The following is a 17,640-nucleotide window of genomic DNA, read 5'->3' on the forward strand; positions in this document are numbered from 1 at the left end:
TTAATTTGATTTCCTTTTTTGTTACTTTTGTAGAAGCTTTACTCCATAATCCAGCTCTCTTTTCTGGTAAAAATCCTCCTGTTTGGGTCATAGTAGAAGAATATCTCAATATTGCAGAAAAGTGCAACACCCCTGTCAAATGTGTCAGATGTCATTTGTTTAAGATTTTATATTTGTGGTAGGTATTTTGGCCATTATATCTAACTTATTTTTAATGAATACATAAAAATAATCTGTTTTTTTGTAGATCTTTTCATTGTGTTTTTAAAATGTCGCATTTGGGAAATTTTTGGTAATTGTGAGATATTTTTGTTTAAGTAACATTTTCATTTATTACACAATATTTTTATAATAAATAATTTGCTGATAATATCTTCATAACTCTACATAAGTTATTTTTAGTTTTAAGTGCACAATAGTATTTTTTTTAGAGAAAATGTTAGAACCCTATGGTATCATGTATTAGGTAGGGTTGAGATTTTGTTTTGAGGGGAGCTATTTCTTCTTGGACATTAGAAAAAACTGGAAGAAGCAGGACTAATCATCTTACAATTGTTTAGTTATAATCATTATAAAAATAATTTTAATTCAAAACGAACGTAGACTGTAAAGTTATAAGTTTTTCACAAATACGTTTCCTTAAAAAAAAAAAAACTATTTTCATATCTATTTTAGTTTTATACATAATTTTTATAGTATTTTCAAAACTTTTTCTTAAAAAATTAAACATTTAATTACTACTTATTAAGATTTCAGCATGCAATTGGTAATTCTTGTCCATAAAAATTTAAATAATAGTGCACTTTTTATATTCCCGTTTGTTATCAATTCAAAAGTGCTTAACAAAAAAATAAGTTACCTGAAACAATAAACAACTTACACTCTTGTTAAACTGACACTGTAAATCACTAAAATTGCTTTTTGTTAAATTTTATGAGGAAATGAAGCTTAATAAATGGTTGGTAACAGAGTGGGAAAAAAAAGAGATAACAAAAGGGAAGGCTGACAGTAGAGCTAAGTTTTAAAGACTCTTGCATTGCAAATTTTTGTTGTTCAAATATTGATAACTACTGATATTTCTTTTAATAGGTGTTTAATATTTAATGAAATACTAAATTAAAAGTCAATAAATTACACACTAACATTTTATTTATTAAAATGGCAGCAAATATATATATATATATATTGTAACGATTTCGTTGCTTGTTCAGATATATAATTGGACAGGTTCAACTATATTTCTTTCAAGAGTATATAAGCTGTAACGATTTCGTTACTTGTTCAGATTAAACTAAAACTCTTATAAAAAACAAACAAACTTTTAATAAAGTTTTCTAGGTTAATTTTATATGTACAAGGTTCTATTACAATTATATACTCAGTTTTAAACAATTATCGTCACTTTTTTATCAAACACTACAATAAATAATCAAAAGAAAATTTCTTTTTCTCTATTGAGACGACGCATGGTCCGCTCATGATCCTTCGTCTGATCAGACTGCCTGTCTCCTCTGTTACAGAGTCCAGTCTTCCTCCCCTTTTACATGTGCATTGAGTTCTCAGAATTTTGAGGGAGACACCGGATGCCAAGGGGAATGAACTCGGGGGTCAGCTGTCCATGATGTTACGATATATATTGCAAGTCAATTTACTTGAACAGGTTCAATTAGAAAGAGGAAATGTTTATCTAAAACTAAAAGGAGTACTTTAATCTCATTCTGTGTTATTAAAAAACTATTAAAAAATTAACTGTTAAATCTGTATTAAAAAATCAAATGAACCTTAGAATTATTTACAGCAGAACAATTTAAATCAATTATGCTAGTAATAAAGAAAATAAAACATTCTCATCTTTTCAAGGCTTTATTTTCTTAGAATACACTAATTAAAGGACAATTTTTAAAATGGCTACCTTATCTTATTATTTTTTAAATGGCTACCATACTGAAAGAATACGGTTCACAGAATCATCCAGGAAGCTATGGGACCCATTTTGGCCAACTCAACAGAAATAATTTAATACAGCTAGTTATGGTTACAGAATGTAAAAAAATCCTGGGGCAATATTAAAATGTTTGATTTTAACTCAAAAGTAATTTATAACTGTCTATTAGACAAGCTGTGCTATATATTACATATATAACAGAATTTACGTAACTAAATAAATTGAAATTGTTTTTAAATAACAGTTGGTTTAATTGTAGTAAACTAAGAGACAAAGCAGATTGTGAACTGAGCTCTACCTGATGTATTAAAAAAGTATTACATGAACATTATTTTTAAAATACTAATTTGTATGCATATACATTTACTTGAAATCTATAGTAAAATAATTTGAATACTTAAATGTGTGATTTGGAATTCTATTTTTAGTAATTAAAATATGGCATCAAAAGTACAAAGTTTTCAAAATGTATTTCATATATCATTTAAGAATCAGTTTGAGTATTCATCCTTAACAGTATTTGATTTAAAAAAAATTAGTATACTATTTATAAATAAAAATTCATTGTATGATATATGGTTGTGTAAATATTTAACATATGGTTTGTTAAGTTAACACTCTTACTAAAATTTGATGATGATATTTAAAATTTTTTTTTTATGCAATTATAAAATTAGGTTAAACTATACTCTTTTATCTAAAATACTGAAAGAATACGGTTTTAATTTCTTAAAAAGTTTACATTAAATTTTTTTCTAACCGTTGCTCTGTAAGTTTTCTCTTTTTGAAATTGATCAAACTGATCACTTTTTTGACTACGAAGAAGCTTGAAAATGATGCTATTTTAACTAGATTACAATTATAAAAAATTTGATGTTCCTTTTTGGAAAAGAGTTGCTTCCAATTCTTCCTCAGGGGTTATAAAAAATCTGTTTCCTCCAGAGTGTTTGTTTACACTGTGGGAGAAACTTCTGTTCAAAAAAATCTAGATATGGGTGTTATTATTTTTATTTCATTTTTGTTATTATTATTATTTTTTAAAATTGACTTCTCAATTTATAAAATACTGTGCAATTCATTTAGATTCTGGAAATAAATAATTTCTAATAAATTCTTGGGTAAAGTTAGACTACTTTAGCAGATCATTCATCCACATTATCATTTATAATTTAAAACTAGACAGCATACTTTATGAAGAATAAAATAGATTTAAAATATTTTCATTCCAAAAAATGAATAATAAAATTTTAAATATATATATTATTCAAGAAAATATAAAAAATAAATAATTCATTTAAAAAAAAATACATTATTTAATACATAATACATTATTTAATATTAATGAGTCTTTATTAATGAGACTTAGCTTGACTCTTATGAATAATATATAGATAACTAAAACAATTCATTAATTATTTGTTTTTCTTGAAATATTTAAAACTAATTATATTTTACTTAAACATATTATTAAGTATTTATTGTCTATGATTTGCTTACAGATAAAGAAGTTTATTTTTTATACACAGGTACTTTCTAACATTAAACTGAGGTTTGATAAAATATTTTTTCCATTTTGATTTAGTTAAAAGAATGTTTTAAAATTCCATGAAAATGTTTTCAAATCATATCCTTTAAGCGAGTATCAGATCAAACAAAAAGAGAAAACTACTTTGCTGTAAAGCTTAAGTTTAAATTGAAATTTGAACTTAAGCTTTGTAGCGAAGTATTTATAGTTTAAATATTTTTTTTGCAGCTTTAAGCTTTATAGTTTAAATTGTCTGCGAAGGATTACGAAGGGTCAGTCCATGCCTGACACAGACTTAAGCTCATTATCTGAATAAAGACTCCAGGCTCATTATAAAGTTTTCATGTATATCCTTACTACTTTCAACTGAGCAAATATTCAAAAATATATTTAGGTTCAGTTAATAAGCATAAAAAGTTTTAAAAAAAATCATTAATGATAAAAGATAAGAAGTATTAAATATGTAAGTAAGTAATCTCAATAATATATTTTATTTGGCCTTCTTTCCATAAGTTTTGGTTTTATAGCTTTGTGATGTTTTGTTTTTATCTGTCATATATAATTTTAGGCTGGGAGAAGTTTGAATAAAAATAATCCTGTTACTCACAGCAGGGTTGCCTCAGGCTACTAAAATGCAACTATTTGCTACTATTTTTGGCCTTAAGCGACTATGGCGACTTTTTTTGCCTGAAAAGGTTAAAAAAGCAACTATTTTCAGGAATAGGCGACTATTAGGAGACTTTTTTTACTCTTGGCGAAGTTTTTTCACAAAAATGAATGTTACTTTTCAGAATGTTAATAAAAAAAGCAAACTTTAAAGGCAAAAAAGCAACTATCTTCAGGAATAGACGACTATTAGGAGATTTTTTTTACTCTTAGCGAAGTTTTGTTCGCAAAAAAGAACGTTATTTTTCAGAACATTAATAAAAGAAAGCAAACTTTTATACAATCATTTATTTCCAAAGAGCCATAAATTTAAATTTCCATTGGATTTAATAAAGTATTTGTTATATGCTCTCTCTGAGGGGCAGTTTTGTTATTTTTAATTGTTTTTTCCTTCTATTAACATTCATATTTGATTGTAATTCGACTTTTATTTAGGTACCTATTTTCTAATATGTATACCTTTTATATTTGTACAAAACTTTTTTTTAATTGGAGCATAGTTAGGACTGGGCGATAAATCGAAGTATCGCAAAATATCGATTTACCGCATATATCAGTAGGACGATGTAGTGACTTTCGCCTTAGGCGATGCATCAGAAGTCTGATTTAAGCCGCCGGAATTAGATTACAATCGCGGTTTAACGATTTAATATGCAAGGATCCTTGGCTAGGCTAACGCTGTTACCGCACTGACGAAGACGATTTTGATTTCGTGTAGCTGCAGGGATGTAGATAGCGTTTGGCTATTAAGATGCTGTTAGTTTTGTGATGTTGAATGACGAAGAGCGAATTTAAACGGAACTCCCGGTTTTGTGCGAGGATCAGCTTTGTAATATAGAACGCAATGCATAGCTTCTTTATGTCCATTTTTGTCTTTGGGATTTTGCATTTTTTGAATATTATTTTCAATGGGTCTTAAGTCGTTTAGCGATCGTTGTGCATTTTATTTCGTCGGAAATAATTGCCAGGTTTCTTGAAAATTATTTTCAGTCAGTCAGACTTATGCAGCTATCGTTTCGTTCTGTATTATTTCATACCATTTTTTTTCTGTCTCGGTTTAACGATTCTTGTCAATTATTTTTAGTAGACCTACTGTAACTTTGCGATTGCTGTACAATTGCTGTTATCTTAAATTTTCGTTCTGAACTCAATAGATCAAATAATTGATTTTTTTCAATTTTTATTTTAAGCGATACAATTTAATAGGGGTATTTTGTATTTAACTTTGTTATAAAAAGTTTGTTTTTTTAAATTTATTAAATGTAGTTAAGTATAATAATTTGATTGTTTTTCAACCAATAAATGCTCAGTCGTTTTTAATTATAAAAAAATTAAAGCAAAGCTTACCTTTATTTAGTTTGCTTTTATTTTTGAGAAAATGAAAACAAAGTTTTAAAAAAATTTGGCTATTAGTTAAAACAAATTTTTTTTTAATTAAATAAAAAGTTTAGTAATGTTTTGACGTTTTTAATAATTTAACATCAGTACTTAAAGTATTTTTTTTTTAATTTTTACTAAAATTCTTTCAATACTTGTTTGTTTTATAATTTGTTCGATAGTCAGTATCATTTTTAAACAAATAAATCTTTCTCAAAAATGAAAATAATAATAAGTAAAAATATTTTTACATTTATTAAGTACAGAATTTGACCATTAGTTAATACTACTTTTTATTATTTTAAATAAGTAAATAAAAAAGAGGCTAATGATGTTTCAAAAGCATGTTTTTTTTCCCAACAAATAATAAAAATTTTTTTTTTTGTTTCTAAAGTGAACATTTCTTTGGTTTGTTTTCCACTTTTGTTTTTTTTCTTTTAATTTGTAATTCATGTAGGAAAAATAATTTGTTACAGTATTATTATTTTTAAACCAATAAATCTTAAATCATTTTTAATTTAAGAAAAATGAAATAAAGCTTGGGTTTGCTTTTACTTTGACTTCATTATTAATTTAATTGAAAAAATTAAGCAATGATATTGATGTCATAGTAAAATATGTTTAGAATTAATATTTTCTTTTGTACTAGATTTATTCCTTTTTATTTATTTTTGATTGATTTAAAGATTTTCCATGGGTAATTTTTGAACAAATGCTAAGTTGTGATACATCACTGTATTGTGATGTCTAACTGACGATGTATCACAATTTAAAATTTTTGACATCACCCAGTCCTAATAATAGTATTTGACAATTAAGCTACAGTATTCGACAGTTCGACAGCCATAGTATTTGACAATTAAGCTATAATTTTAGTTATTTGGCTACTACTTTTGATAAATTTTTGTTCCTGTTCAGGCAACTATTTTCATAGTTTTAGGCAACTATTTTCATGCTTGAGGATACTAAAAGCAACTATTTTTGTTCATTTTTTATTGTGGTAACCCTGTCACAGATAAGATTCAAATTCTACACAAATCTTTTTGAATCTTTTTGTATGACTAAAATCATTATGGTTTGAAGGTTTACTCAATCTAGTGTTGCTACCGTAATTTTTATCCTACTAATATAACTTAAAAATAATTTTAAAACTAAGCATATAGCCGGGAAAAATTTAAAGCAAAACTTATTTTATGGTTTCAGGGAAATTCTTAAATTAAGGTCAATAGTTAGATATTAAAATCAATATAATAGTTAAGAGGTGTATTTAATTGTGAAATATTGAATAATTAAATGCATTGTGTAGAGAAATACCCTAGATTTTTTACTGTATAAAACAAATTAGAAATAGAAGGAAGCTTATGCAATAATTTATTTAAATTTGATTTGTTTTTCTTTTGAGTAGTAGAACAACAAAAGTGATACTTTCTTTCATTTTTTTTTTTTAGTATACATCAAGATGAAAAAATCACACAAATATTAACGGACGCTTCTACCATTAAGGATTTTTATGCTGTTTGTGATGTTTTAAAAGAATTGCCAAAACTCAAGTCTTTAGAGAGGGAAAGTAATACAGATGAAGATATTTCTGATATTGATGAACTTTTTCAAAGTTTTGAGCTTCAGGAAGATCATTCTACAAGAACTAAAAGCTGTATTGTAGATACATATTCAACATCACCTCAGACTACCTTCATAAATAATAACATAAATACACTCACAACTGATATTTGTAATAATATCCATGCATTTGTTCAGAGAAGCAATGAGCCAGAAACAGAGAAAGATAAATCTCATGCTAGTAATAATATCCATTCTTCGGTTCAAGCAGACAATGAATCAGAAACAGAGAAGGACACATCTCCTGTGTGCAATAATATCCATTCATCGGTTCAAACAGACAATGAGTCAGAAACAGAGAAAGACAAATCTCACGTGTGTAATAATATCCATTCATCGGTTCAAACAGACAATGAGTCAGAAATAGTGAAAGACAAATCTCATGTGTGTGAAAGCTATGATGATCATCTTCCTGTTTGGCTGTGTCATTCTAGACCTCGAGTAGGGGATAACGAGTAGGTCATTTATGTAAAAGTATCATAGTAATATCTGTAGTGTTATTTAAAATTTATTTATTTATTAATTTTTTTAGAAAGAGCAGAGGTTGCTTTAGTGGTTACTTTTCAACAAGTGAAAAAAATATTGAGGAACAATATATGTCCGTAAGTATATAATTAATTTAAATTATTATTTTATTTTAAAAGCAAATTTTTATTTTATCCTTTCATTTTACTTTCTTTTGCCTTTCTTGGAAATGACTATTTTTAACATTGTTTACAGCTGTTTTTAATTATGTTTACTGTTAATATATTTTTGTTATTTTTAGCAATCATTTTTAGTATCACCTTTGCACTTATTTTCTTAGTTGTGGCAGTGAAATAAATTAGTGAAATAATTTAAATTTAGAGACTCGAGTTATTGCACCTTAATTTTTTGATCTTGAATAAAGTTTTTCTGCTTTATCTAGTATAGTTGCTTCAATCTTTTGTTGTGAGAAACTTTACTTGAAGTCCAGTCTTTTACTATTTTGTGTTGGCCTTAGACATTGTTTTGTCCTAAGGATTTATGCAGGTTGATATTATTGTTTGTCAACACCTTAGTAAAAATCCCATATACAAAATTCAATACTTTTACTGTAAAACAGCAGAAAGGAGAGAAAATAATGCCTTCCTAAAAATTAAAATTTTTGAATTTCTATTTAAAAAATATTTTTATAAAAATATTTTAATGCTTTAATAATAAATTACTACTGTGATATTAATAAATGCATTATAATTAATTTTGTTTACATCTGTAAATATTGGTAATAAAATATGTTCTCTTCCCTGCGTTCTTTTTGAAACTGTCAACTGTTTTAAAACTGTTTGAAATTAACTGTTAAAGAATGAAACACTGTTAAAATATATTTTGAATTATTTATTTGAGTGGCTAATTATATATTACTCTCATCACTCATATTATCATACTATTCGCCTCACAAAACATGTAAGCACTTGTAACTTTTAAAGTGAAAGGGATGGAACAATTAACTTCTAATTACACCCCTAGATTATTTGACAAGTGTTTATGAACAGTGTATATTCCATGCATGTTTATGATTCCAGGAGTGAACTTGTATATTGTTTGAGATTTATTTTCAATAATGAGCAATAAAACAATCTATTCACATGGTATTATTACATGACTGAAAATAATTACTTTATGTTAAATGATTTTAAGTATGTAGATTGTAAATATGCTCACTTATTATATTCATGTATTTTAAATATTTTTTAGAAGAAAAAAACGAGGAGAGCGAGGCATCATGAGCGAGTTCTTGCTTCTATGAAAGAAAAGAGAAAAGTAAAAAAGATGAGAAGAAAGTTAAAAATAGCTGAAATGAAGAAAAACCAGCCTATTAATACTGAAGAAGGTTTTTACTTTACATCTAAACTATACAAACTTGAGGTTAAAAATATCAAGGTTCATAGTCATCCTGATGAAAAAATTATTTTATCCTGATATTCCTGATATTTGTATGTGCTTAGAACCTCCCATTTTCTGTGTGGACTTTTGAAAAATTTATTTAGGGAATCAAAAACTTTGGTTTTTTAATCCAACATCTTTTTATTTTAATTAATAATGCTAGTAGAAATTGCAAAATTTGATAGTTCTCATAAAGCAAGGTCCACATACTAATTATGTACATTGTTCAGGCATATAGTCTGACACAAAAGATTCCTTATTTAAACCTTTTTGAAATTTCAAACATTCTATGAAAAAGGAACTCAAAAATTCTCTACTAATGAAGTTTTTGTGGTAATGAATTCAGGGATCATACGCTTTTATATCATAATAAACAAACACAGTAACAAATTATGTAGGGCAAATTCAATTATTGATTTGTCTATTTTATGTGATCGTAAAAGTGATAGATTTCAATCAAAAAATTTTTTTAGTTGATTTATGAAATCTTGAATTCAATTACTAATTTTAATTATATATTGGTATGAGGGAATTTTATCTAATTGATTACGGGTATTTTTTTTAATGCAACAGTATTAACAATTTCCATACATTGATTTGAAATTATGAGTTGTTTAGTTTTGATAAAGTTACAGTGCAAATACAAACTGTTAACATTTTCTGATCTAAATAAAGTAATTCAGAGGTTTGAAATAGTATATTTAATTATTTTGCAATAATATTTCCTTTTAAATTTTTGCATGTAAGTAGACCAAATAATACTTTTTTTTTAAATTTGCAGTTTGCCTGTTTAAAAATTCATCTGTTATATGTATACTGTTTTTAAAATATACTGATTTTTTTCTTTAACTCACTATTGGGTATGAAATATTTATTGGAACTGTTTCAATAACATAGTGAACATATATGGTTGCATTATTTTTTTAATTTTTGATTCTCAAAGAAAGGAAATAAATAATTATTATTTATTTATTTGTAATAAATTGCTCAATGAAAATGTGCTGCAAAACAAAATCTGTCTTAACTTTTTATGTTCCTGAAATACTTTTACTTCTTTATAGTTATTCGTAATATTTACTCCTTTGTTTCCATTATTAGAAACTATATAGCATGATAGTGACTGCAAATTATTGTGTTAACTTTCATAGTGTGATCTAGTTACAAAAGCCTGCTTATTACACTTTTGGAAAAGATGATTAATTAATTACATCATGACATCAAGTTATTTTCCCTAACCTTCACCATGAATTAATTCTAGTTATTTTCCTTTTAACCTGCAAAATAAATAAATTTTGATGAAGTCAATTAGTGTAAAGATTTCTTGCTGCTTGCTCTGTAGAGTGAATTAAATTAAAATATCATTACTTATTAAATACCATAAATTTAAAAAATATTTCTTTAAATATGAACTAAAGATGAAGAAATATTTAGTTATCTAAAATATAAGAGAACAGTGTCACTAAAACTGAAATTTTTTTTAGTTTTGATACTTGAACGCTTTTTATTACTTAATATTTACACCTCCAATTCCATTAGAAACTATACAGCATGATAGTGACTGCAGATTATTGTGTTAATCGGCAAAGTTGTGTGTGTGATCCAGCTATTTTTGATATTGGATATACAAGACACCTTGTATTACAAAGTTTATCAAAAGTTTTGAAAATGCACAAATTCTATAATTAAAACAATTTTTTTAATTCCCTGCAAATTAAAAAGCAAATATATATATNTATATATATATATATCAATATGATATAGATCAATATATTTGATTTCAATGAGTTAAAAACTTTAAAGAACTGTTAACTATACTAACTGGTGCTGTCATCTACTGATGTTTATAGAAAGTAAATGTTCATCATTTACTTTCATTGTAAAAAAACAGAACTTATTTTGATAATGTTAGAAAATGCACAGTTTACAAGTTATACATCTAAGAGTATTTGGCTCAAATATAATTTACTTATGTTTCGAATGAAGAAATTAAACAGTATAAGTTTTTTATTGATAAGAATGGGAAAATGTTACGAAAACTGAGCACAAAGACCTAAAAAGAGAAGCAATGGCACATTGCTTTTTTTTTTAGCTATTTAGCTATTATTATAACCACTCAAGCCAATTCTATATATGGATTATAGTAATCATTAAACCATTTAGTTATAACTTTATTTTTCAAATTAATATCTTTTCTTAAATTATTAAATTTAAGTTTTTGCCCTGGTGACTGATTTAAATATTTAATTAAAGAATTTTGTTTCCTCTTTTTTGAATTCTATGACAGTAGAATTATTTATATATATTGAGAAATTCACACACATGCACCATGCTAGAAAAATGTTATGAAAGAATATTTGTAAAAAGGTCTCATAATTTTCTGTTTTATTAATTTTTTTAAAGCTTTTATCAAATTGCTTTAATTCATTTATTCGTGTTTAGTGGTTGTAAAAGAAAAACTGACCAAGAAACAGCAAAAGATGATGATTAGAGAACGTCTTTTAAAAGCTCAGGGTACAGCTCCAAAGGTGTGCATCAATCTTGGATTTGCCACTAAAATGGTTGAAAAAGTAAGCATTATATTAAAGTAGTATATTCATTTCTTCTTTGAATCTTTTAAGTTGAAATAATTTAAGGAGTATTTTTTTCGAAATCCATGTTTATCTAATATTTATTTGTTTTTGAAATTAATATTACTTAGTAAATTTTTATTTAACTCATAAATGTTTAAGAATTTTGTTAAAATTATGAAAATAAAATAATCAATTTTTTAATTTAAAAAAAATTGAATCTATGGATTTGAAAATTTAGACTTTTATTTATCTTCTAAACATTTGAAAATGATGCATAATCAATTGTAAAATTAAGTCAATATATGCTTTATGGAAATTTAAGATAGATCTGTGAATTTTAAATTTTGAAAAGATGGAATTCATGGTCAATTAAACGATGGAATTCATAGAAATTTTCAGTTTAACAATTAATAACACTTTAAAACTTTTTTTTCACTTTCATAGTAAAATATGTATTAGAATTTGAATTAACATTATTTAAAAAAAACAAATTACTAAAAGGGTAATTAAAATTTAAAAATAATTAATATTTTATCAACTTAAATAAGAGGAATGAATTTAAATCTAGGGAAATTGTTTTACTTATTTTTTAAGAAGTCTCCAATAAATTTTTTTATTTAATATTACTTATTGATTGTTATTAATTTTTTGCAAAGCTTCATTCATTTGTTTATATTTGTAGTTAATTGATTGTATGAGTTTTAGACGAAATATAACTAATAGTTGTTGAAGAGAAAAATTTATAAGACGGATCACTCTTTAAAAAAAGAGATGATTTATTTTTTATTTATTTTAATTATCGCTAAATGCGATTTCAGAAGTTTTATTTTTAATTAGACGGAGCTACATGAGAGCCGTGTGTCATTGTTGAAGTTACAAAATCTTCTGCCGGTTGGGGCGCATGCGCGCCAACATCCTGCCCGGCCTTTCAATGTTCATGCAAGAACTTAACATATAAAATTTAAAATAAACACAAATATTACATAACTTGACAATATAAAACATAAACATTATAAAATGTAAAATAAGAAATATATGACATTATGAAAATTACAGTATTTTTTTTATTTTATGTATCGATAGGCAAGACAGCTATTTTAGAAACAGCTCTTTTAAATACCCCAGATATTGTGCGAATTTTTACTACACGCACTTTATTATCCAAACCATGATAAACATAAATTATTTGGCCTAAAATCCAGGTATTTAAAGGCAAGAAATCTTCTTTTACAAGTACCATCTGTCCTATCTTTAAATCATTTTTTGTTACCATCCATTTTGATCTAGCTTGTAATGTATTTAAGTAATCCGACTTCCATTTTTCCCATATAAGTTGTACAACTTTTGTAGTTTTCTGCCACCGACTTAGACGATTATCATTGAGATCAGTTAAATTTGGTTCGACAATTGATGTTATAGGCCTCCCTATTAGGAAATGACCTGGTGTTAAAACATCAAAACTGTCATTATCACCGCTTAAGGGGCAAAGGGGGCGACTATTCAGAATTCCTTCGATTTGAATAACTATTGTTTCCATCTCTTCGTAAGTGAAATGAAATTTTCCAACTGCTCTTTTAAGATGATGTTTTACTGATTTTACACCCGCCTCCCAAAGGCCACCAAAATGGGGTGATTTTGGGGGAATAAAATTCCATTCTATGCCTTCAGAGGTAAAATAATTAGCCAAAATCTGATATGGAAAATTAATTAATCCATAAAACTTTTTTAATTGAGAATTAGCCCCAACAAAATTAGTGGCATTATCAGTATAGATTTTGGAGCATTTTCCACGTCTACTTGTAAATCGTTTCAGTGTGGCAATCATCGAATCGGAAGTCAAATCAGTCAGCTGTTCAAGATGGATGGCTTTTGTGGAAAAACAAATGAAAATACAAATATATACTTTGCTGAGAGTACTCTTACGTTGATGTTTATATTTAACAGCAAAAGGGCCGCACAGGTCTATACCTGTGACGGAAAATGGGGGTGACATGTTGGCTCTTTCACTTGGTAAATTACCCATAATTTGAGTGGAAAGGAAGGGCTTAGATTTGAAACAAGTTACACATTGATGTACAGTTTGACGTACAAGATTACGACCTCCTAAAGGCCAAAATTTTAACCTAACTGCACTTAACAAACCTTGAGGGCCAATATGAAGCAATTTCCTGTGTAAACTATCGAAGTAAATTTTACTTAATTTGGACTTTTTCGGTAAGATTATCTGATGCTTTTGATCAAAGGGTACTGAAGCATTATTGAGCCTTCCACCTACTCGTATTAAACCTTCCCCATCTACAAAGGAATTTAAGCTAGAAATATTGTGAGAAAAATTATTCTTAGTTACCAGTGTCTTCTGAGAATGCTTAATCAGAATACTTTACCTCGTCAACTGTCAAGGGTCCCATTTTCTTATCCTTATGTTTACAATTATGAAGAAATCTGCAAATATAACATAAAATATGATTAATTTTATAATAATTTTTTGAGAGTTCTAAAAGTTCATCAATCAGGGTCTGTGAATCATCAGTTAGCAAAACAGTCTCTTCCGTACTCTCGGTTGAGGAAACAGGTTTTGCTTCTCGGAGAATTGTTTCTTTTTCACCTTCTGCAAGGGATTCTATATCAGGAAATGATTGTTCTAAAGTTTCTTGAAAATCAAATTCCATCAAAAATTCAGCACCTGTCCACCACCTGGAACTATCAACCAAACATTCAGCACTAATTCCACGAGAGAGAATATCTGCAGGATTATCTGTACCTGCCCAATGGTGCCAGGAGTTTGGATCTGTCAAAGTGGCTATTTCTTTAACTCGATTAGCAACGAATTGTTTCCAACAAGTTGTCTTTCCCTTTATCCAGTAGAGTGCAATTTTAGAGTAAGTCCAATGATATGCGATTGAAGACCTTTTCAGATTCACAATCTTTTTAACTTTAGATGACAAGCGAGCTGCAACTAGAGCTCCCAGCAATTCCAGTCTAGGCAGAGTCAAACTATTCAAAGGAGCTACTCGGCTTTTAGAAGTCAAAAGTCTAACAATCGGTCCATTTGGTGTGTAAACTTTCAAATATACTGTAGCACCGTATACGTTCTTACTGGCGTCACAAAAACTATGAATCTCGACGATATCCTCTTTGGATATAGAATTAAGAACCAGTCTAGCTATCTTAAGATTTTCCGAAAAAGGTATCTCTTCACACCATTTTATCCACTCTTTCTCTATTTTCGGTGGCAAGGATTCATCCCAAGGAATTTTTTCACTCCACAGTTCTTGGATCAGACATTTCATTCGTATGGTGAAGCATGAAATTAAGCCTAAAGGGTCAAATATCTTCCCTATAGCCTGGAGTATCGAACGTTTTGTACTTTTGCTTGAGGAGGCGAATTTTAGGAGACTTCTGGTATCTACAGAAAAATAATCTTCACTGGTGTTCCATAAAAGTCCCAACACTTTAGTCTGATTGGAGCCCAGACTAACACTAGCGTTTGCAGGATGAGTATCTAGTCCCTCATTCTTCCACTGCTCCATCAAATCAGCATCATTAGTTATCCACTTCCTTAGAGTCATTCCAGCAGCTTCTGTTATTTTATTTGCATCTCTAGATATTTCTAATGCTTCATCAAAATCATAGCTACCGGAAATAAATCAAGATTTCTATCTAGAAGTTGAACAATAACAGGAAGATCATTTTCATATTTTTTGATATGGTGCCTAATAGTAGCAGCGAGTAGAAATGGACTTGAGTGGACTCCAAAGTTCACTCTATTAAAATGGAAGATAATTATTTTGGGATCTTTAGAAACACTTGGTTCATCATTGCTCCAAAAGAATCTTACTGCGTCTTTGTGTACCTCAGCAAGACCTATTTGAAGGAAAGCCTGCTTCATATCAGAACAGAAAGCTATTCAGTTGAGTCTAAATTCAATAAGTACATCCAAAAGATTGGGGTTTAAATTGGGCCCTGGCCACAAACAGTCATTGAGAGAGAGTTCATTGACCTCGTGCGCCGCAGCGTCAAACACAATTCATAACGATGTTGTTAAACTTTCTTTTTTAGCGGCCATATGGGGTAAATAAAATATAGGTCTTTCATATTCATCCTGTATACTATCAGGTTTAACTATTTCTATAATGCCTTGACTTGTATAATCCTGTATAATTTCACGGTATCTATCATAGAGATCCGGGTCATGCGTAAATCTTTTCCATAAGCTTCGGAAACGTTGTTTCGCTAAAGAATAATTATCAGCAAGTTCATTATAGTCTTTTCTAAATGGAAGTTGTACTATGTAACGACCGTCTTTGAATTCAACAGTTTCATTAAATATTTTCATGGCCTGATCATTTTCTTGCAAAATTGGATCGTCTTTAATCCCAAGCCCCTCCAAATCAAAAATCAGTTTTAGTGTATCTTGTAGCGAATCATTTTTAGTTAGAAAACAATATCTTTCCTGAGTAATTTTGCTTTCTTTAAGTTTACCGCAAGCTATCCACTCCAAAGACGACTCTTTAAAAAACAGATCATAATTTATTTTATACGTATTTTGTTGCAAAACCTTGAAAAAAAAATCAGAACTTATTAACGCGTGCACTTAGTAGCTTCATAAAATTACTCATCCGCTAATTTCAAAAAATGAGGAATCTCTATTTGCGAAATGTCTAAAGTAGTGGGCGGTGTGAACCCCGTAATATTATCAACCACATAAAATTCAATTAATTCATTAAAACTAAAATCTTCATTCGAAATGGATGTAGTTAATTTCCAATTAATATTTTGGATCGATCCGTTTAAACCTGAAATCGGTGTTTTTATTTTATCTTTTTTAATCCCTAATAAATCGCTTATATTTTTCTTTAATACGCATATATTAGAAGCTGAGTCAAGGATCGCTTTTATTTTTATTCTCCTACCTTCTGCACATGTAATAAATATTTCAGCAGTTGAGAGCAAAACTTATTTTTTGTTTTGTTTACTAGTGGCTACGCTTAATACCGAAGCATTGGGATTTGATGGATTACTAGTAGAAGAAGAAGGAAGTGGCACGTGATCAACTTCACTTTGAGACCGCAAATGATTCATATTCATAGAATTCGAAGAAGAAATATTTGATTCAGTTTCTTTCGAATTTAATTTCGTGAAAATTAGCTTAGAATGTTTTAAAGAGCAAGGACACCGATATGGGGAAATACATTGGGCTTTTGTATGATTTCAGGGATGCTACGCCTGCGCCATTTGCGACAAACTGAGACAAAACGGCATAATGCCAAAGCTGCGCCATTCTGAGACAAAACGTCCAAAATTTGGCAAACCTGAATTCTGTTTCAAATATTAATCCGCATTGCCGTGAGTCATTGGAGATCATTTTGCCGTTCACGTCTCCAAGGGAGGAAAGACTTCCACCGAAAAAGCGGAAATCCGCTTTTTTCTCCCAATTTTTAAAATTTTCGACCATGTTCCAAAAACTAAAATTTTTAGGGAGTCCAATTAGAGAAACCCAAGCCGCCGGAACGATAGTCGGATTCCCGCGACTTCCGCTATAGAGTGGAAAGGAGTCTAAGTGTTTCGTTTCGACCACCGATATGATTTTTTTTTTTCGTTTGGGTGATTTTCGGAATTTTAAATATTAGGAATTGCGCTGGAATATGCTAAAATCGCGATTTTTAATCAGACGATTTTAATATCAATCATCGATTTTCGTATTTAACTTATTTAAAATTTATGTGTTGCGACTTTTTTTACGCTGTTTAAAAATCGTACTAGCAATTCCTATTCACTCAATTTAAAAATTCAATATCGCGATCTGTATTCCCGCGAGTTTAAAATCCAACGTCGCGATTCGTATTCACGCATTTTTAAATCCAATATTGCGATTCGTTATCACGCAGTTGTAATATCAGATCTCGTTTTTCGTATTTGTACGCTATTTAAAAATTACTCATTGCGATTCGTATTCACGTGATCTAAAAATTATTCATCGTGATTCTTATTTACGCAATTTAAAAATTCAATATCGCTATTTGTATTTTCGC

General features: G+C 28.4%; 1 protein-coding gene across 3 annotated transcripts in view; it reads left to right on the forward strand.

The window, feature by feature from the left end:
- Positions 1–17,640, forward strand: part of LOC107454893 (uncharacterized) — a 42,180-nt gene that overhangs the window by 15,615 nt on the left and 8,925 nt on the right. For 2 of the 3 annotated variants that reach the window (XM_016072233.4, XM_016072234.4), the window contains 5 exons: positions 34–178; positions 6,962–7,588; positions 7,666–7,735; positions 8,850–8,985; positions 11,478–11,605. In XM_016072233.4, the coding sequence (XP_015927719.2) occupies positions 34–178; positions 6,962–7,588; positions 7,666–7,735; positions 8,850–8,985; positions 11,478–11,605 (1,106 nt within the window). The remainder of the gene's footprint in view (positions 1–33; positions 179–6,961; positions 7,589–7,665; positions 7,736–8,849; positions 8,986–11,477; positions 11,606–17,640) is intronic. The other variant, XM_071184195.1, reaches the window with a different exon arrangement.

Source organism: Parasteatoda tepidariorum, chromosome 8, assembly GCF_043381705.1.
Source record: "Parasteatoda tepidariorum isolate YZ-2023 chromosome 8, CAS_Ptep_4.0, whole genome shotgun sequence".
NCBI classification, from domain to species: domain Eukaryota; kingdom Metazoa; phylum Arthropoda; class Arachnida; order Araneae; family Theridiidae; genus Parasteatoda; species Parasteatoda tepidariorum.